We start from the raw sequence: 20,845 nt of genomic DNA, 5'->3' as shown, positions 1-20,845 counted from the left end.
CTTGTGCTTTCCTCTACCCCATGGTTATCACCCTTTCTCCTTCTCTTTATGGCTAAGTATCTTTTTTTTTTTTAATATTTATTTGGTCGCTCCAGGTCTTAGTGGCGCTAAGTGGGATCTATTCCTCTGACAAGGGATCAAACCCTGGGTCCCTGCTTTGGGAGCCCAGAGTCTTAACCATTGGACCACACGGCCAGTCCCTATGGCCAAGTATCTTGAAAATATCTTATGCTCCTTGATTCCTCTGACAGTCCCACTTCAACTATTGTAATCTTCTTCCTCATTGCATCCAGACTACTTTCTTCAAGATCACCTATGACGTTCTGTTGCTAAACACGATATGCTCTCTTCAGACTTTGTAACTCGGCCATCTTTTGAGACTGTTGATCATTGCAACGTCTCTGACATTCTTGCAGTGTCAGACTCTGGAGCCAAACTGCCTGGATTCTAATTCTACCACTCAGTTGTGGGACCTAAAATAATAATGGTACCTACCTTTAGGGCTGTTTTGAAGACTGAGTTAACAGCTAACACTTTAGTCCTATTCTACACACTTTACATGTAAAACTCACTTAAACAGAATCTGCTCCTCATAATTTGTATATGTTATTTATAATAATAGATAGGTGTGGCTATTTATAGGGGACCCCTGATGTGTCCTCCAGACTGGCCCAAGTTCACACAACTGGTGAAGTTGAGTGCTGCGCCCATGAACTTACCTACATGCACTGTTGGCTTAAACTGGAGACAGAATTTGGGTTATGAGAAGGACACTTCTGCTTAATATTACTGGCATTGTTCTGGAGCGACGTGGAACAGCTCTTTGAAAACGCACCCTTCGTGGGCCGGGCTGAGCTGAGAACAGCGCCGCCCGCCCGACCGACCCGGGACGCTTCCTTCGCCGGCAACCCGAGAGACGGCCCGCTGCCCCGCCCTCCGGAAGCGCTCCCTGCTCGGGACCCGGGAGCCGACCGACCCGGGGAGCGGGGGAAGCGGGTGAGCGGTCCGTCTGGACAAATCCCCTCCGCGGGCGCGAGAGCAGCCGGCGGGCGTGGGGCTGGGAGCGGCCGGCGCACACGCGGGGAGGGGGCAAGCGGGACCCGTGCTCCGGCGATTGCGGACCCAGGCCCGGGGGTCGCGGGGGCAGCGCGGGCCGGGCTGCGAGGCGGAGCGGCTTCTCGGGGAGTGAGGGTCGGACCGCACGCCCCTTCCATACTGCATCCTATATTTTCATTTGCAAATCACTGTATTAGCTTTTGATCGGTATAGGCTTGGGAAGGAACGGGTTTTGTCACATTCAGAGCATATACTGTACAGTTTTGTTTTTGTTTTTTTTTTTTTTTGAAGAGTTTGTTGTTTAATCGCTAAGTCGCGTGGGACTCTGCGACCCTGTGGACTGTGTAGCCCGCCAGGCTCCTCTGTCCATGGGATTCTCCAGGCAAGAACACTGGAGTGGGTTGCCATTTCCTCCTTCAGGGGATCTTCCCTACCCAGGGATCGAACCCCGCTCCCCTGCATTGCAGGCAGATTCTTTACCTCTGGCTGCGCCACTGCGGAAGCCCTTAATGAGTTTAGGGGTGTATCATTGAGTAACAGGGGCAAATGTAGGCAGCAAGGGCCAAATGTAATTTTCAACTAAGAAAAGGCAGAGGTTGCTCTTGCTTATCAGTTATTGCCCATTCATGGAATAAAGACCCGAAGTAAACAACAACAACAAAATGTATGGGAAGGCTAGATCTTGTCAAATCGTGTAATGCCAGGGGTCACTTAGAAGAGCGACAGAGAACTTTTTCCCTTCAGGTCATATACTGAGAGACCTAACTGTCTTAGAAAGGAATTGTTTTTGAAGACTGTGCACTTGATTTCCTTATATGGAGAAAATATTTCTAGAGTTTCCTAGTGAGAACTGTAGGTTTTGGTTTGGCTTTACCTGCTTGTACTCTCTGGACCTCATAAATCTTTGTGGTATGATTTTTATGAAAATAAAACACTCCATGTAAGTTTTGTGACAATCGAATAAGCTCATTTCAGTGTGTTTTGGTAATGAAAAAAAAAAAAAATCCCCTTTCTAAGGTTTCATACTAATAATATGTGCTCAGTTGTGTCTGACTCTGTAACTCCGGGGACTGTAGCCCACCAGATTCCTCTGCCTGTGGGATTTTCCAGAATTCTGGAGTAGGTTGCCATTTTCTTCTCCAGGGGCCCTTCCTGACCCAGGGAGGGAACCCGTGTCTCCTGTGTCCTGTATTGACAGTGATTATTTACCACTAGGTAAATAATCTGGGAAGCCCCCAAATACTAATAATAGCTGCCATTTATTCAGGGCCCCCTATGTACCAGGCAAAGTATTAGGAACTTTATATTCATCTTCTCTAATGTATTAGGAGATCCAGCAAGCTGCTCCACCCAGGAAATATAAAGGAAGACTGAGGTTCAAGGACTCTGTTTAACATGTCTTCTTTGTCCCAGGCACCTCCAGCTCAGCATATCCCCAAAGAAGCACGTCTTCTCCACATCTTTCCCCACCACACCCTACCAGACTCCCAAGGTCAGAAAAATCAAACCAAAAAAACAGGCATGCAACCATCATGCCTTTCCTTTTTCTTAGAGAATGGTATCAATACTTGCCCAATTTACACCAGAAACCAGAGTCTCCTTAGTCTCCTTCTCCCTACTTGTCCCCCAGAAATCCGTTACCCAAAATCTTGCCAGTTCTTTCACATGTTTCTTTCCTGTTGTCTTCATCCCCATTTCGTGTGTGTGTGTATGCTCAGTCGTGCCAGATTTTGCGACCCCATGGACTGTAGCCCACCAGCCTCCTCTGTCCGTGGGATTTCCCAAGCAAGAATACTGGAGTGGGTTGCCATTCCCTTCTTTGGGGGATCTTCCTGACCCAGGGATCGAACCCAGGTCTCTTGCATTGGCAGGCGAATTCTTTATCACTGAGCCATCTGGGAATCCCCCTTCATCCCCATTGCCACTGCTCTATTCCATTCATCATATTCCTGCCTTTTCTATGGTAGGAGTCCTGCTCTGGCCTTCTTCCTCTCTCCCCTGTCTGGTCCATTGCTCTGCAGCCAGCATGAGTGATTTTTCTAAGATGTAAATCTGCTCTCTCAGTTTAAACCCTTCAGAGAGCCTGTTCTTCACTACAGGATAAAAATCCACCAACCTGAGCTTGGCTTACTAGGCCCAGTCTGCCTCACCTGCCTTACTGCCCTCTTTCAATTCCTTGAATTGAAACAATCTCCTTTGCTCTTAAATCGGCTATTCCCTCCTGCCTCCATCACCCTTCCTCTTTGCTAGATATCTTCCATTCAGGCTTCAGCCTGAATATCATCTTCCTAATTCCCCAGGATACCTCTACCAGAGGCCAGCATGGCTCTTCCTGTAAGACCCGCTGTCCTGCATTTTTGAGGTCTGTGGTCTCACCTGCAATGTGAGTGATGGCTGGGGCCGTGAGAGATTTATTCAGGATTATAAAACCTGGCGTGGATACTCCATGTCCACCTGTTGAATGAATAAAGGGAATAAGCTGTTCTATCTTGGGGATAGAGCTACTTTGAATTCATTCAGCCTTTTGAAAATAAATTGAATTCCCCGTTGTTTCTGATTTTGAATGCAGGTTGGGAGACCCAGTGGTGGCTGCGGGAGTAGACCCAGCTGTGCGGTGCCCGGCATGGATGGCTACACGGTCCTGAGAGTCATTGGCGAGGGCTCCTTCGGCAGAGCCCTTTTGGTTCAGCAGGAGAGCAGTAATCGGATGTTTGCCATGAAGGAAATAAGGCTTCCCAAGGTCACTGCTAAAGCAGTTAGCTCATGTTGAAAGTGTACATGTCGTTTGTACAAGTTCTTGAAAGTTAACACGGGATCGTTCTTCTGTGCAAAGGATTTAATGGGTTTATTCATCAGCTTTACAAGGTCTTGATCTGTCTTCTGTGCTTCCTGCTCGTGCTCACTCACTTCGGTTGTGTCTGATTCTGTCATGCTATGGACTGTAGCCCACCAGCCTTCTCTGTCCATGGGATTCTCCAGGCAAGAATACTTCAGTGGGTTACCATGCCCTCCTCCAGGGAATTCCCCACCCAGGAAGCTCCTATGGTTGATGGCATACTGTCCTCCAAGTCAGCTTATGCTTAGGTTGATGTTAAAGCTAGTTTACATTCTATACTTGTAAAGATATAAGAGGTCAGCTTAAGCAGGCAAAATACATATAGCCATAGTTGAAAAATCCCCACATGTTTCCTCTTGGGATTTGATAAACCTTAAGTTGGGTCAAAGTACAGTGCTTGCAAAGAGTCGGACACAACTGAGCGACTGAACTGAACTGAACAGTGCTATAAAATTATGTCTGATTGAAAGAGACACAGTTTCAATTGTGTCACGTTAAAATATACAAGCTACTATAATACCATTTTACTATCATACTGTCAGTTTTTAAATGAAATACTACATTTACACTTCTTTAAACCTTCTTCTAGTCTTTGTCTGACACACGGATTTCTAGGAAGGAGGCTGTTCTGTTAGCCAAAATGAAACACCCCAATATTGTTGCCTTTAAAGAATCATTTGAAGGTAAATATGAATTTCCCCCAATACGTGCATTTCTGAATTTCATTCAGAATACACGGCCACTGGGACTTTCCTAAGAGTCTTTAATTTGTTGCAGCTGAAGGACATCTGTACATAGTAATGGAATATTGTGATGGAGGGGACCTAATGCAGAAGATTAAACATCAGAAAGGGAAGTTGTTTCCTGAAGATACGGTAAGAGACTAACTTACATAAGTTGCCCTCAAAGTTTTTTTTTTTTTCCGGCCATACCAGGAAGCGTGAAAGTGAAAGTTGCTCAGTGGTGTCCAACTCTTCTCAACCCCATGGACTACTATATACAGTCCATGGAATTCTCCAGGCCAGAATACTGGAGTGGGTAGCCGTTCCCTTCTCCAGGGGAATCTTCCCAACCCAGGGATCGAACCCAGGTTTCCCACATTGCAGGCGGATTCTTTGCAGCTTAGCCACCAGGGAAGCCCAGCAGGCAGCATGCAGGATCTTCGTTCCCTGACCAGGGATCAAACCCTGCAGTGGGAGCAGGGTCTTAACCACTGAAACGCCAGGGGAGTCCCCAAGTTCCCCTCAAGGTTTAGAAGCAACTTTGCTCTAAAATTTGAATAAGTTAAAAACATTGTTATCTGTGGTTACCTAGCACATTAGTTAGAAATGACTTTGTGTATCCATGATGTTCTTTAGTGTGTTGTCAGGATGTGACTGGCTGGGGTGTTTTTAAGAGGTAAAGTAGGTAAAGTAGGTATATCCATCATATTTTGTACTAGATATTTAAAATTTTTACTTTTTATATTGAAATTTTAGAAAGCACATGGATTTCTTTTGTAATTCTCCATCATCTGAAGAGTGAAACTTGCATTTCTGTTTTTCAAGAGTCCCTATTCTTCGTCTCTTTTCTTTCACAGTTTAGCATATTCTCTTTAAATGCTTAGTGTGTTTTTAGTGGAAAGTTGCATATTAAATATTATTGGAATGAAATGACCAAGGAAAATAAATAAACAGCTTTACTGGGGCTAAGTTTAATATAGGGTATAACATGTTTTAAGAGTATATTAGTATAAATATTTTTCATTTAGAAGTTGTGTTGCTAAGAATATGGGTTCCATTGTAGGAGGCCAGCCTTGGCTTCCAAAGATTGTTGGAAATATAATGAAATATTTTAATGTTAATATCTGAATATTCTGGAAAAGTGAATGAAATCTGATGCAATGATTACACTATAAAAAGTTATAGCATATTCATTTTAAGTGGTGAACTACTTTTATATGTGTATTTAAGAAATATTTTTACTTGGTTAAATACAAGAAAAATATAGTGGGAGTTTTATTAAAATAAATTGTTGGAAATTCCCTGGCTCTCCGATGGCTAGGACTCCACCCTTTCACTGCCGAGGACCCTGGTTCAATCCCTGGTCAGAGAACTAAGATCTTGCAGGCTGCATGGCAGGGCCAGATAAATAAATAAATAAATAGTTATTTGGATCATTCATGAGAAGATGATGCATTGGGATTGATTCACAGCTTTTCTCAGTTTCTCCAGACAGCAATGAATCTTAGTTGAACTATGTAATTTTTAGGAGTTCTGTATTTACATTATGTAAAACCCAGGTCAGCTAAGGCCTAAAGATGATTCTTAGGAATTTGGGGTTACCATGCTCCAGTTATTGCATTCTTGCATGTTTTTTTTTTTTTTTTTTTACAGATACTTCATTGGTTTACACAGATGTGTCTTGGAGTAAATCACATTCATAAGAAACGTGTGTTACACAGAGACATCAAGTCCAAGGTGAATGCAATACATTTGGGGCCTAAAAAAAAATTGAAAACTATTTCTTTCAATCCTTTTTCTGTGTTATTCTATTTTCTTTTGGGTGCATTTTAATCTTTAGAAATATTTCTTTTTTTTGCCTGCACTCCGAGGCACATGGTATCTTCGTTCCCCGACCATGGATTGAGCCCATGCGCCCTTCATTGGCAGCACCGATTCTTAACCCCTGGACCAGCAAGGAAGTCCAGAAATATTTCTTAATATAATATTTATGCTAGCACAATAAGGTACGACCTGAAAATGGGTCAGTAAATCTCTTTAGTAGTGTATGTTAATAAGTTCCAGCTCTCTTAGAGACTGCTTCCTAAGGCCATGTATTCCCAGATGGAAAATGATTGAGACTGGAGCCTGCCATCTGGAGTTACCCTGAACAGGCTCCCTGCTCAGCTGATCAGGGTCTGCTGATACGGTGTGACGCTTGCCTTAGATTTCTAAGCAGTCATCCTGAATTCCCAAGCAGGGGAATGTTGCTGTCCAGAGGATATCTCGTCGTTTTGTGTTCCATTCGGGGACTTGGCTATCAGCATTTCTGCATATAATCTCCACCATCAGCAGGCTTTGAAAGACAGCTTCTCTTGGAGCTCTCTGCCTTATGTTTGAAAGATGGCAGATGTGATCTGAGCTCTTCTTTTTCAATGCAGAATATCTTCCTCACCCAAGATGGAAAAGTAAAACTGGGTGATTTTGGATCTGCCCGTCTTCTCTCGAGGTGTGTATGTCTCTTTCTCTCCTGTAGTAGTGACTGTTGCCAAAACATCATTATTCAGAAATGCTCTGTAATCGTTCTGTATCTTTTTATGGTTTTAGCCCCATGGCGTTTGCTTGTACATATGTGGGAACGCCTTATTATGTGCCCCCAGAAATTTGGGAAAACATGCCTTATAACAATAAAAGGTAAGTGATGTATGTAGTTGGGGAAGGGGTGACCATTTGGTGATAGTATTATAGCCTACAGATGAAGTTTGGTTGTTAAAAGAAAGCAGCGTAGAATTGAAGTTCATAGGCCTCTAAGTGAAAGTCATAAATTTTCCAGCTGTTCAGAGCTGAGAGGAGCTACATGTAAATGCCGAAAGAAAAGTTAATCATTTCTGGGATAGTATGAATTATGTTACTGCTTCTTTTACTTTGCTGCTCTCAACTTTAAAAATCTTGAAGCTCAGGTTGTAGCCATACCAGTTAAATATGAATGTCTGGGAGTGGGAACCAGGTATCAATCATTTTCCAGGATCACCAAGTAATTCCTACGTGCACCAAAATTTGGGAACCAGATGTCATTGAGTTGACATGTAAAGGGCTAGATAATAAGCACTTGACTGATAGGTTTGTTGATCATGGGAAGACAGTATGAAGTCCTTATAATTTAAAATGTAATTTTTTTTCTGAATCTAAGTAAAATGTGCTCATTGATGGAATGGATGGGCAGTGGGTGGGTTAGAAATGTAGAGATAAAGAAAGGACATGGCGATCACCCAGTTTTACAGAAACTACTAATAACATTTTGGGTTTTTTCCCCATCCATTCTCTTTTTCCCCTAAACTTAGTTTATATACTCTATATAATTTAGTATCCTATTTTTTCACTTTGCATTATATCATATTCATTTTACCCTGTATTTATACTCTTCATGATTATTGTTAATGATTGCATAATATTTTAATATATGGCTCTTCCAAAATTTATTTCACATTCCTCTGTTGTTGGATTTTGATATGGTTCTAGTTTTCAGTGTCCTAAATTACTACAGACTCTGAATTACTATGCCTTTTAATACATAAAAGTGTCACATTCTTGGCATGAATTCCTAGAAGTAGAAACACCTAAAGGCTTTTGTTACCTCCTGCCCAGTTGCTTTCTAAAAAGGGTATGGCAGTCCATACTGTGGGCTTTCCCAGGTGGCTCAGTGGTAAAGAATCCACCTGCCAATACAGGAAATGTGGGTTTGATCCCTGGGTTGTGAAGATCCCCTGGAGAAGGAAATGGCAACTTGTCTGGAGAATCCCATGGACAGAGGAGCCTGGCGGGCTACAGTCCATGGGGTTGCAAAAGGGTCGGATACAACTTAGCAACTAAAAACGACAACACCACTCCATACTAAATAGACTCCTATAAGGTAAAGTTGACTGAATTGGAGACAGAACAGCTATGAAGGAACTTCCTGGGATAACTGGGGAAACCTGAGTTTGAACAAAATACTAGATAATAGTATTGAATTAAGGTTCGATTTCTTGGATATGATAATGGTACTGTATTCATGCAGGAGAGTGTCCTTGCTCTTAGGCTGTATATGCTGACATGTTTAGGGGTGAAGTGTTTGACGTCTGAAACCTTTCTTTCAAGAGGTTCAAGTGTAGGCAGAAGAGGGGCTAGCAGGCAGATGCTAGTGACTGGGGATATTAGGAAGGAGCGTTTGGGCCTTTACAACTTTTCTGTAGGTTTCAAGCTTTGAAAAATTAAAAGTTGGGGGAAATAATTGGTTTTAAAAAAACCTTGTTAAAGTGAAAAGACTATCATCTAGAAAAAGTCTGGAGGATGACAACTAGGTGGTGAGAAGGATGGAGGAAAGTGGAGGTGTTTAGTTTGAAGAAGGGTGGGCGTGTAGGGCAAAGTGTAGAACTCTGCTGAGCTCTGAAGAGCTCTTTCATAGAAGAATAAGAATGCGCCCCCTAGAGGCAGCTAGGGGGAACATTGAGCTGTCAGTCGAGGTGAGACCAAAGGCCTGCTGAGCCCAGATGGTCTGGAGTCTGTACAGGATGACTTCTAAAGCCCTTCTTCCAACTATGGTAATCTGAGTCCATGGATATTCCTCTTGCCCCAAGTACCACTGAAGTGATACCTGAACCACTGGATTTGGAGGGGCAGGGTTTGGGGAGCAGGGAGTTTTTCTGTGAACATCACTGTGAGTAAGTGGTCTAAGTGTTAGATCAAACTTGCCGCATATTTTATTTCAGTAACTAAGAAGTCCTTATGATATCTGTTCTTATTGAAGGTAGAGTAATTTTTCATTTTGGGGTATTGGAAAATACATATATTTTTGTATGATAACTCATAACCCACTCATCATTACATTGCTTCTTTTGCTTCCAGTGACATCTGGTCCTTGGGATGCATTCTCTATGAACTCTGTACCCTTAAGCATCCAGTAAGTATGGCAAGCAGCATGGAAAAGGCAGCGTTTGGTTGTGTTGGTCTAAGTCCTTTTTCATATCTTCACTTATATGTATTAGTAGGGTGATACACCCCCAAGGCAGAATGCCATCATGTTCTTACATAAGTGTTGCTAAGGATGAAACCTGGTGTTAATTGCAGTATGTTTATTATACAGTGAAAACTTAAAATGTTATTCTGGTGTGTCATTTTTTATCCCACTCTATTACTTGTCAAACCATAATAACTACCTTGGTGACGTGAAAGGTAAAAAGGATTTTGCAGCAGAAGTTTAAAATGGGAAAAGTCTGAAGTGCATTTTGTCAGGGAGCAGACCTGGGGATTTTTGAGGAAGAGGGAAGTGAAGAAACATTGCAGTTACTATCAGCCCTAGGGTCATTTGAATTTTTAAAAGCCCATATATATGTATTATTGATGCTTTGATTTTTAAAATATATTAAAAATGTGTATCTGCAGAAACACTGATTTAAGTAATAAAGTACCCAAGCTGGGACTGATGGTAAGACTTCCTCAAGATGGGAACATCTTTTGCTATTTATGTTTACCTTTCTCCTGAACAACCGTAAGATTTTAGAATAGTACTGGGGTGGGGGCTGGGGTAGTTTGGGACTAGCGGATGCAAACTATTACATTTGAATTAAACAACAAGGTCCTACTATATAGCATGGGGAACTATATTCAGTATCCTGTGATAAAACCATAATGGTGCTGGTGCTAAGTTGCTTCAGTCACGTCGGACTCTGTGCGACCCCTTTGACTGCAGCCCAACAGGCTCCTCTGTCCATGGGATTCTCCAGGCAAGAATACTGGAGTGGCTTGCCATAATGGAAAATAGTATAAAAAGGAATGTATACACATGTATAACTGAATTACTTTGCTATATAGCAGCAGTTAACACCATGTAAATCAACTATACTTCAATAAAATACAATTTTTGAAAGTACTAAGAAAAGTATGATTAGCAAAAAAAAAAAATTCAGAATAGTACCTTAACAACACCTCTAGAAAGAAATTTTTTTTTAATTAAAATAATTCATATGAATTCAGTTCAGCTGGTATTTTCTTATTTCCATTCTCTTTCCCTGTATCTGCTTTTACAGTTCAGTTTTGCTTTTTAGTTTCAGGCAAATAGTTGGAAAAGTCTTATCCTCAAAATATGTCAGGGGTCCATGAGCCCACTGCCATCCCATTATTCCTATGAGCTGCAGCTTCTGATCAAGCAGATGTTTAAAAAGAATCCCTCACATCGTCCTTCAGCTACAACGCTTCTCTCTAGAGGCTCTTTAGCTCGGCTTATCCAGAAGTGCCTGCCCCCAGAGGTACAGTGTGTGGAACTGACTGTGAACAGTTTTCAAGTGTTTGTTTTCTTTTAAACACAATTACATGTTACACATGCTCTTAACAATTCAAATAACGCAGATGTGTATTAAAAAAAATTAAAAGCTTGAAGCTTCCTTTCCCTCTTCTTTTCACAATGCTATTCCTCAAATATAATCATGGATATAGTTTGCATTAACCTTCCAGATCTTCCTGGACATATATAAATGTCTGTTTATCTGTCTATCTAAATTACTTGGATTTTTTAAATGGCATTTTTCCTTTTCAACTTTATTACTGTGGGGAAGAACATTGATAATTGAATGACATTATGGTGGTATCTAAAGAAAAGCATCTTTCATGTCTTTAAATTCTCTGCTTTAAACTTTCAGATCATCACAGAATACGGTGAACAGGTGTTAGAAGAAACCAAAAAATCTATGCATAGTACACCAAGAAAAAAGGGTAAGAATTTTGAAAAGCTTATTTTAAGTGTTCTTTTAAAATATAGTATAACAAAAAGGAAAAAAAATATAATTTTCAAGTTATTAGAGATGATTTTCAGAGGTACTCCTCAAATCAAAATTTTCTACTTGTTCCTTCAGACATAAATCTATGCTGAATCTTACACATTTAGTTTGCCAGGGATCAAAAAAAAAGCCTAGTTTGGAGATTGTGGTGATGTAAAGGTTGTTCTCTGCTTCATTATTAGAACTGTATTTACTCTAGTTTGTTTTGGGTCAGAAAGAAGGCTTCTGTGGCCTCAGCTAGGAATCTAACCCTGAAAATATAACAGGAAATGGTATCCCTAAGAACTATCTTATAAACAAATTTTTTTAACGAAGTCATTTTGAAAGTTGGAACTGTCCACATTACAACTGCATAAAATTTCCATACACCCATAGTCAATCCTGAGCAAATTTCACATGTAATTTATTGTCTCTTGGAAGTTGTCATCTCTTTTTTCAAAGTTATTTTTGTTCCTTTTCCTTTGACATCAGTGACTCAGATCTTCAATATGAAGAAATCTAACAATGACCAGAATAAGAGAGAAGAGTTAAGATGAGTAAAAGGTCACCCTCTGTAGGCAGATGTTGTAAAACCTCCATTATTAGTGCCTGTTATCTTAGTGTTCTATACCACAAAAGAAACATTTTTATTTATTTTTTAGGTTTTTTTTTTTAATTTAAGTGTCGTTGATTTATTGTGTCCTGTTGGTTTCAACAGAAACTTTTCTAAACTATACTATTTTCTTAAAGTCAAATTTTAAATGTTCCTTTTGTAAAACGTAAATCATCCAGTCTTACAATTCAGCCTTTTCTCCTTTACATAGGAGGTAGCCACTTAGCTTTGCTTCAGCAGTTTGTTTCAGTATTTATTTTATTTTATGTACCATTTCATAACTTCGGTTCACATCCCAGGGGAATGGGAAATTAATTTTAAAATACTGGGCAACAGAAGCACCAAAAACAGTCTAAGAAAAGTTTCAAGATAGTGTAGTTTCAAGACAGGAAAGTATAGTCTTACAATTTCTAAAAGAAAAGAGTAAGCCAGTGGGCAGGGCCACCATGTCCAGAGCATGTGTCGGGTGGCATCTCCATCGAGAATGTAGACAGTGAGATGTCAGAACAGTGAAAGCTGAGTGAGGGCAGAGACTGTGTCAGATGTGCCCTGTTGTGGCCTCAGTACCGTCATCATGGATGCTCAGTAGCAACTGCTTAAAATGCTGAATGAATGGGGAAACACAGACCCCAGGCTCTGGCAGCAGATAATCAGACAAGAGCCATCCTCAACCAAGGGGTGGTTGCCGGGGTTTCCCATGACTGCTGCTGGCTCCTCGTCATGGAATAAGCATCTGGCTTTGGGAGGGTTAGCTATTCCACCTGCTGTCATAGCTGTCAGGAAAATCACAGACTGGGTAGCTCTTGTGCTAAAGGTGCTAATGACCTTTTGAGTATGTAGTGTCTTACCTCCTGATGCCTAAATGGGTTGGCATAAATGAATTCGAGATGTCTTAACTTTCAGATGTTCACAGTCAGAATAAAACGGCAGAAATAATCTCTTTAACAGCTGAGGTGTGTTATTAGGCGATTAAAACTTGATATCACTACACAGGCTAATGCTTCGGTTCTTTGACTTTAAAAGCTTCCTTTTGTCTCTCAAGCTTTATGCAAGTCACATTAGAAGCCTTTTTTGTTTTCTTTTTACCTTCTATTTTCTCTTTGAGCAGATCCCAGCAGAACCAGAATAACTTTGGAAAATGAAGCAAGCACAGTGGTAAGTGCTTTAAAGGTAAATTTCCCGGGACTTTCCTGGCAGTCCAGGGCCTTCTAATGCAGGGGATGTGGGTTCGATCCCTGGCCTGGGAGCAAAGATCCCACATGCCTGTGGCCAAAAAACTAAAGCATAAAACAAAAGCAAAATTGTAATAAACTCAATAAAGACTAAAAATGTTTCCACATAAAAAAAAATCTTTAAAAAAAAGTTAAATTTCTGAAACCATCTACTGGGGTACCTGGCATTAATGGGTGCTGTGAGATATTTGGAAGTCTGTTGCCTGGTCCCTGAGTTCAGGGGTTTTTTGTCTTTGGGCCTGTGAAGTAATTGACGGCTGTTTTCTGTGCTGCCAGCCAAGCCACTTTAGACCAGCATTTCATTTTACTTTGTTTTTTCATTTCTAATCATTGATGACAAGTGGTTTCAATCTAGATATGAACCAACTTAGCCCTGCTTACAGTCATGAAAGTCTCATTTTAGCCTTGGTTAGTTGGTTTCCTTGTGGTAAAATATATATAACATACCATTTATCATTTCAGCCATTTTAAGCATAGAATCTAATGACATTAATTACATTCACAATACTTTTTCATCATTCCAAACAGAAACCCATTGAACAGTAACTGTCCATTCCTCTGTACCCCAACTCCCACTCCAGGCCCTGATAACCTCTTTTCTGCTTTCTGTCTCTATGAAAGAAACATTATTTGCCTATTCTAGATATTTCAGATAACTGGAATCACACAATATTTGTCCTTTTGTGTCTGGCCTCTTTTGCTTAGCTTAATATTTTCAAGGTTCATACATGTTACAGCGTGTATCAGAATTTCTTTCCTTTTTATGACTAAATAATATGTAGATCATTAATGTGGGATCTGGAAAGGACTGAAGGCAGAAGGAGAAGAAGGCAACAGGATGAGATGGTTGGATGGCATCACCGATGCAATGGACATAAATTTGGGCAAACTCTGGGAGATGGTGAGGGACAGGGAAGCCTGGCCTGCTGCAGTCCATGTGGTCACGTAGAGTTGTACATGACTTGGTGACTGAACAACAACAGTGTGGTCTTGACATTTTTCTGTTCAAAAACTTCTAGTGCCTCTCCATTATCCCTAATGGCTCAGTTGGTAAAGAATCTTCCTGCAATGCAGAAGACCTGGGTTCGATCCCTGGGTTGGGAAGATCCCTGGAGAAGGGAACAGCTACCCACTCCAGTATTCTGGCCTGGAGAACTCCATGGACTATAGTCCATGGAGTCGCAAAGAGTCCAACATGACTGAGTGACTTTCACTTCACTCACTATTATCCCATAAATTGAGTGGACATTTTTTAGCCTGGTTTTCAAGGTCCTGTTCATCTCGTTTGGACTTAGGCATCTGTGCCCTTTTACATGTTAACTGCAGTTAAGTCATGAGTAGTAACAGCCAATCCACTTCCAGTTGCCACACCTACCCCAGTAACTCATGTCCTGTTGATAATTTTTTCTTTCTTCATCATTTTGACCCACCTTTTTTAACTCTCAAAGGAAAAGATGTAGTAACAACACGCAATTCTCTTTATGGAATATACTAGTAATTAAACTTGTAAATTTTTGAGTGAACCTTAGGTTGTAAATAAATAACACCATACCCCATTAGGTTGCTACAAATGGAATCTCTTCTGCCCCATGCTTTTTTTATTTACATAATATCTGTTTATTTCCAGCTTTACTGAGGCCTAATTTATATGCAATAAAATTTACTCATTTTTAGCTTGCAATTTGATGAATTTTGGTGATTGTATGTGGTCATATAACCAGCACCACAATCAAGATGTAGAAATCCCATCCCCCCAGTTGAAAATGCATTTAATGCACCTAACCTACCAAACTTCCTAACTTAGCTTAATCTACCTTACATGTGCTCAGAACACTTCCATTACTCTCTAGTTGGACAAAATCATCTAACACAAAGCCTATTTTATAATAAAGTGCTGACTATCTCATGTCAACATGAGATAGTTTGACGTGAGATAGTCTTGTTAAATTTTGAATTCAGCATGAACTGAATTGAATAATGAACTGAAAGTGAAAATTAGAGGCTGTCTGGGTGCAGAACGGCTGTAAGTGAATTGTTTACTGTTTACTCTTGTGATCACATGGCTGAGTGGAAGCTTCAGCTCTCTGCCACCACCCAGCATCACAAGAGGGTATCATATGACATATTGCTAACCTGGGAAAAGATCAACTTTCATAATTTGACATACAGTCTCTGCTGAGTATTTATCATTTTCACACCATCATAAAGTGAAAAAATAATAAATTAGACCATCATAATTCCAGGGCCATCTGTAAGGTAATTTTCTGTGTACATACATGCTCAGTCGCTCAGTCATGTCCAACTCTTTGCAATCCTATGGACTGTAGCCCGCCAGGCTCCTCTGTCCATGGGATTCTCCAGGCAAGAATACTGGGGTGGGTTGGTTGCCATGCCCTCCAGGGAATTTTCCTGACCTAGGGATTAGGGGATCTTCCTGATCCAGGGATTTAACCCGCATCTCCTGCACTGCCGGCAGATTCTTTACTGCTGAGCCACCAGGAAAGCCCCAAAGGAACTTTATAAAATATTTCATTTTGGTATTTCCATCCTGAAAAGCCCAATATAGCAAATCATACTGAAATTTTTCATTGCTTGTTTTCTCTATAAAGACCTCTCAAATATTTCTGTCATTTTTATATATCTTCTTCATATTTGCAATGACTGATATTAATGTCTATTAAGGTATATGACTTAACATACATATATGTATGCCTATGTATATGCACATATATGGTTTTTAATATACACACATATATGATGTTATGGCTCTTAATGTACATATGTGTATGAGGTTCTCTGGTTGTTAATGTTTAATTCATTTATCTTTAAAGTTTAAGTAGCTGTTTATCTCTACTTGTTTACCTTTTTTTTGTAGCAATTCAAGAATATCTTAATCTTTGTTTTAAATTTCTTTTAAAGCAAAGGGAAGAACCAGGTGGAAAGTGTAGCCACACTGACTTAGAAAGCATTAATAAAAATTTGGTTGAAAGTGCACTGAGGATAGTAAACAGAGAGGAAAAAGGTAAGTTATTCAAATTCTAATCATTGTATAGGTGGGAAGCTGGGGATATAGGGGGAATACCAGTTTCTACCTTACTCGGTCAGAGATATCATAAGCAAGTAGGCATATTTATATTTGCTTATCAAGTAATTTATTTAATGTTAGAGATATTTTATTTACCTGTTAAAAATTGTATTTATTAATAAGAGCCTTCAGAAAAAGTATTAATAATGTTTGTTGTGCCCTTTACCATAAAAAGCACAGCATACAGGGGCTTCCCTGGTGGTCCAGTGGTTAAGACTTCTAAGGCAGGGAGCATAGGTTCTATCCCTGGTCAGGGAATGAAGGTCCCACATGCTGTGGGGTGCAGCCAAAAACTGTTTTAAAAAGCACGGCATACAGCATGTACCTGTAAGTCCTCTTGGGCCTTTATTGTTATATATTGTGTAATATGTGAGTATATACATAATATTTTTAAAAATTCACTTTAACGATTAACTTTACCTTTCCATTTGGATTTTTTCATTCCCTTCACTACTTAAGAGTCAGACACGACTGAGCGACTGAACTGAACTTAGACTTGGAAGAGTGTTAGATCCGAATTTGAAAGAGAAAAGAAATAGTAGTGTTGTTAGAGAACTTGTGTGTGGATATAGATGAATAAGTAAAAGAATATGCTCAGCATTTCTTCTTTATGCTTTAAAAGCCAGTTTACCAGGTCCTCTCAGGCGACAGTGGGAGAAAAACGTACCCAGTACAGCACTTAGAGCTTTGGAAAACGCATCCATACTCACTTCCAGTTTAACGGCAGAAGACGACAGAGGTTAGTAGCCAGATTGAATCCTATTATTTTATCATAGAACATTCTCTAATTGTTGTTTAATGAGCTAGAGTTGTGTTTTTTTTAATGTCACTCTTTGAAGGGTATTTGGTGTCACACATGAGAACACGTGTATTTCACTTATACAGACAAGTGAAGTAGATCATAGAGAGTTAATTAGTTTCACTTGAAATATGGGGCTTTAATATAATCTAGGAGATATTATGTGCTGGAAATCTTTTTTACTTGACACGAATTTTTTTGTCTTTTCCCAACTAGGTGGTTCTGTAATAAAGTACAGTGAAAACAATACCCGTAAGCAGTGGCTCAAGGAGACCCCTGAAACCCTGTTGAACATCCTTAAGAATGCCGACCTCAGCTTGGCCTTTCAAACATACACGATATATAGACCAGGTGATTCATGTCTGCTACATAATTGTGGAAATCCTTTGATTTTAAAAAAAAAATTATATATGTGACATAGAAGTTACCATCTTAGCCACTTTTAAGCTTATAGTTCAGGAGCATGGAGTCCATTCACACCGTGCAGCCATCACCACGGTCCATCTCCAGAACTTTTCCAAAATGGACACTCTGTACCCCTTAGATAATTCTCTGTACCCATTAGATGATTCCCTGTTTCCCACTCCCAGAAACCCTTCAATCTTAAAGTTATAAAATATTTCAGAGCATTGTCTTTTTCGATTTCCTTGACTCTTTTCTAGCCAGTCTGAGGCCATAATTAAAATTTCCTATAGTGCTTCATTCCTTCCATTTGCTCATTTGTTTGCTTATTTTATTGTTTTAATATTTCTATTTATTTTATTTGGCTGTGCCAAGTCTTAGTTGTGGCATGTGGGATCTAGTTCTCCCATCAGGGATCGAACCCAGGCCCCCTGCACTGGAAACATGGATTCTTAGCTACTGGACCACCAGGGAAGTCCCTGTTTGCTTATAATAATCTCGTAACAGCTTTGAAGGTTGTCCGTTTTTATCATGGAAATACACCCCACTTTCTCGGCTCTGCAGTTCAGACTTCATCCTGGTAAACTGAGGAACTTCAAGATTTCTTTGGCTCTGTACTTGAATTGTTATCTTGAATAGAACACAGAAGAAGGTGAACAATTAGGATTTAATTTTTTTTTTATTGTTTCAACAGACATTTTCAGTACAGTTATACAGCATAATGTTTTATGATACTACCCTTAGGAATCTAGGCCAAAGGACTACATTAAGGGTGTGTACATGGGGGGTGCATGTGTGTGTAATTTTCACAATGCAGTTACTAAAGCCATCTTTCTTGGTTTAAGATCTAAGATAAATTGTGCCAAGTAGAGCATGTCATGGTGTGGCAAGTCTCAATTCTATGTATTATAACAGATTCACTGTATTGTTTACTTGGTCAGTGTTTATTGAGTGCCTAACATATACTAGGTTAAGATTTTTTTTTTTTTTTTTAAAGAATATAACTCCTTTCCTGAGAGAGTTTGTAATTTGGGGGACCAGCAAACAAGCAGAGCATTGTAGAGCTTTGTGTCACACGTTCTGATAGAGCTGTGTGAAGACTGTTATGGGCCCAAGGAGAGGTGGAGCCGGGGAGACAGGTGTTAAGCAAGGCTAATGATTGCACTTTTATTTTGTTGGCATGCGGGCTCTTAGTTCCCTGACTAGGGATTGGACCCCAGAAAGTCCTAAGGACTGAATGTTTAGGGAATTCCCAATGATTGACTTTCATTTTAGCAGCATAGGTCCCAGATTTTGTCTCTGATCCAATGATAAAGTTTTTGTCATTTCAAGAAAGTTACTATGTAAAAAAGGCATTACAGCTCTATTGTGAAAGGATTTTTATGAAGACTGAACCCACATTTTTATGTTAGGTTATTGTTTTGTAAGCAAAAACCTGAAAGTAATTATAATACCATCTGGAAAAAAGTTTTTTATAGTGTGCATGTGCCCTTAACTCCCTAATTTTATTCCCCTCCATTGGGAAAACTTGAGGGAGAGGGAAGAGCTCAAAGGAGAAACAGTCAACTGCTATCCAGCTGTCCAAAGACAACTTTTAATGCTTTAATATGGGTTCATATGCTGGCTTCCATGGTGACTCAGTGGTAAAGAACCCACCCGTCAATGCAGGAGACTTGGGTTTGATCCCTGGGTTGGGAAAATCACCTGGAGGAGGAAATGGCAACCCACTTCAGTATTCTTGCCTGGAAAATCCTATGGACTGAGGAGCCTGGCAGGCTCCAGTCCATGGGGTCCATAGTATATGTTAGGGGTCACAGAGTCGGATGCGACTGACCGCACATACACAGAAAACCTCAGAGCCTGGCAGTGCTCTCAATTAGCCAGCAAACCTTTGGAGGAATTTAGTGCAAAAGTACGCATGAAATAAATAAAGACAGCTTAACTTGGCATAATTTCTGTTACTATTCCTCTGAAGGCGCAGAAGGATTCTTGAAAGGCCCGCTGTCTGAGGAAACAGAAGCATCGGATGATGTTGATGGAGGTTGGGATTCTGTCACTTTGGATCCAGAGAGACTTGAACCTGAACTGGATGAAGAGGATACGTACGTGAAGTACCCAGACAGTTGGCAGTGTGTGCGCGTGTTCATTTAAGTTGTACCTTAATAATTCCTGGTTTAGTAGGAGCTGGTTATGTTATTTTACATCATAAATGAATGTTTATATCTTGATCGTCTATCTGGCACAGGTAATGTGCTATGGTATTTTCGTAGAATTCTTGACCGAGCTCTGTGTTTATAATCAGCTTGGACTTACTTTTTAGTAGAGAAGATTCTTTTTTTTTTTAAAGACAGATTTTATATTGAAACATTTAGAGAAAGAATGATAGAAGTGAACCTTTGGAAGGCTAACCATTTTTTTTTCCTCTCTTCAGTTTCATTATGGAGTTCATTTTTCAAAAATGTCAGTATTGTCATGGTGGTATTCTGCTTTGATCCCATTAACAAATATTTACTGTGCTTCTTAAATGGAGGCTTAATATCCAAATTGTTTTTTCACAGGGACTTTGAGGAAGACGACAGTGCCGATTGGGTATCAGAACTGAAGCAGCGAACTGGCTGGCAAGGAGTATCTGATGGATAATGCCCAAGGAAATATTCATTAGTCACCCGGAGGGGATGTTTAACAGGAGGAATTGATATTTGAATAATACTTAACTCACAGGATACGTATTTTCCTTTGGAAACAAAGGAAGAGTGAAGAGAGGGAAACTGTGAATATTTAAAATTATTCCTGGTTAGTAAGATAGGGTATAAAAAAATCTAGGTTTTTTAATTCAGAGGACAATGCATAGCACAATGGGTATGGGGTTTAGACTTTACAGTCAGAACAGATGTTGAATGCTACCACCTACTGCTTGCGTGGTTTTGAGAAATTGCTTAACCTCTTTGAGCCTGAATTTCCTCAACTACAAAATGAGGAAAACAATGCCTACCTCATACGGATGCTGACCTTAGACCATCACGACAACCCATAATATTATTTGCATGTTATGATTTCTGCTTTATTACCTTATTATGATTTATTACTATATAGCTCTTTTTATATCTCCTAAAATTTTTGAGGATCTAAATATATTTAATTATAACATCAGAATGTGTGTGATTTTTCTATAAGACCTATTTCTGGGTAGTCATCAATCATCTTCAGTGATCACCCACTGTCATTAAATACAGCTCCTCACAGGATGTACAGAAGAGCCCAGATCAGAGGATCAGCCATGGGAAGAGTGGGATAAGGTACAGATCTGGTCAGTAGTTGGTGGTCCTGTAT

At 40.0% G+C, this 20,845-nt stretch overlaps 1 protein-coding gene across 1 annotated transcript; it reads left to right on the top strand.

Moving 5' to 3' along the window:
* Positions 1-898: 898 nt before the first annotated feature.
* NEK3 (NIMA related kinase 3) lies at positions 899-20,668 on the top strand. The gene is made up of 16 exons (XM_043892032.1): positions 899-996; positions 3,626-3,796; positions 4,482-4,575; positions 4,670-4,767; positions 6,268-6,351; positions 7,035-7,102; positions 7,201-7,287; positions 9,478-9,532; positions 10,677-10,877; positions 11,268-11,340; positions 13,106-13,152; positions 16,149-16,251; positions 16,937-17,053; positions 17,330-17,464; positions 19,491-19,617; positions 20,074-20,668. The coding sequence occupies exons 2-16, from the start codon at positions 3,680-3,682 to the stop codon at positions 20,153-20,155; spliced, it is 1,488 nt and encodes a 495-aa protein (XP_043747967.1). The 5' UTR covers positions 899-996; positions 3,626-3,679; the 3' UTR covers positions 20,156-20,668.
* Positions 20,669-20,845: the final 177 nt, after the last annotated feature.

Source organism: Cervus elaphus, chromosome 30, assembly GCF_910594005.1.
Source record: "Cervus elaphus chromosome 30, mCerEla1.1, whole genome shotgun sequence".
Taxonomy (NCBI): domain Eukaryota; kingdom Metazoa; phylum Chordata; class Mammalia; order Artiodactyla; family Cervidae; genus Cervus; species Cervus elaphus.
The sequence above is the reverse complement of the archived record's forward strand: the minus strand, read 5'-3'. Positions and strand labels throughout refer to the sequence as shown.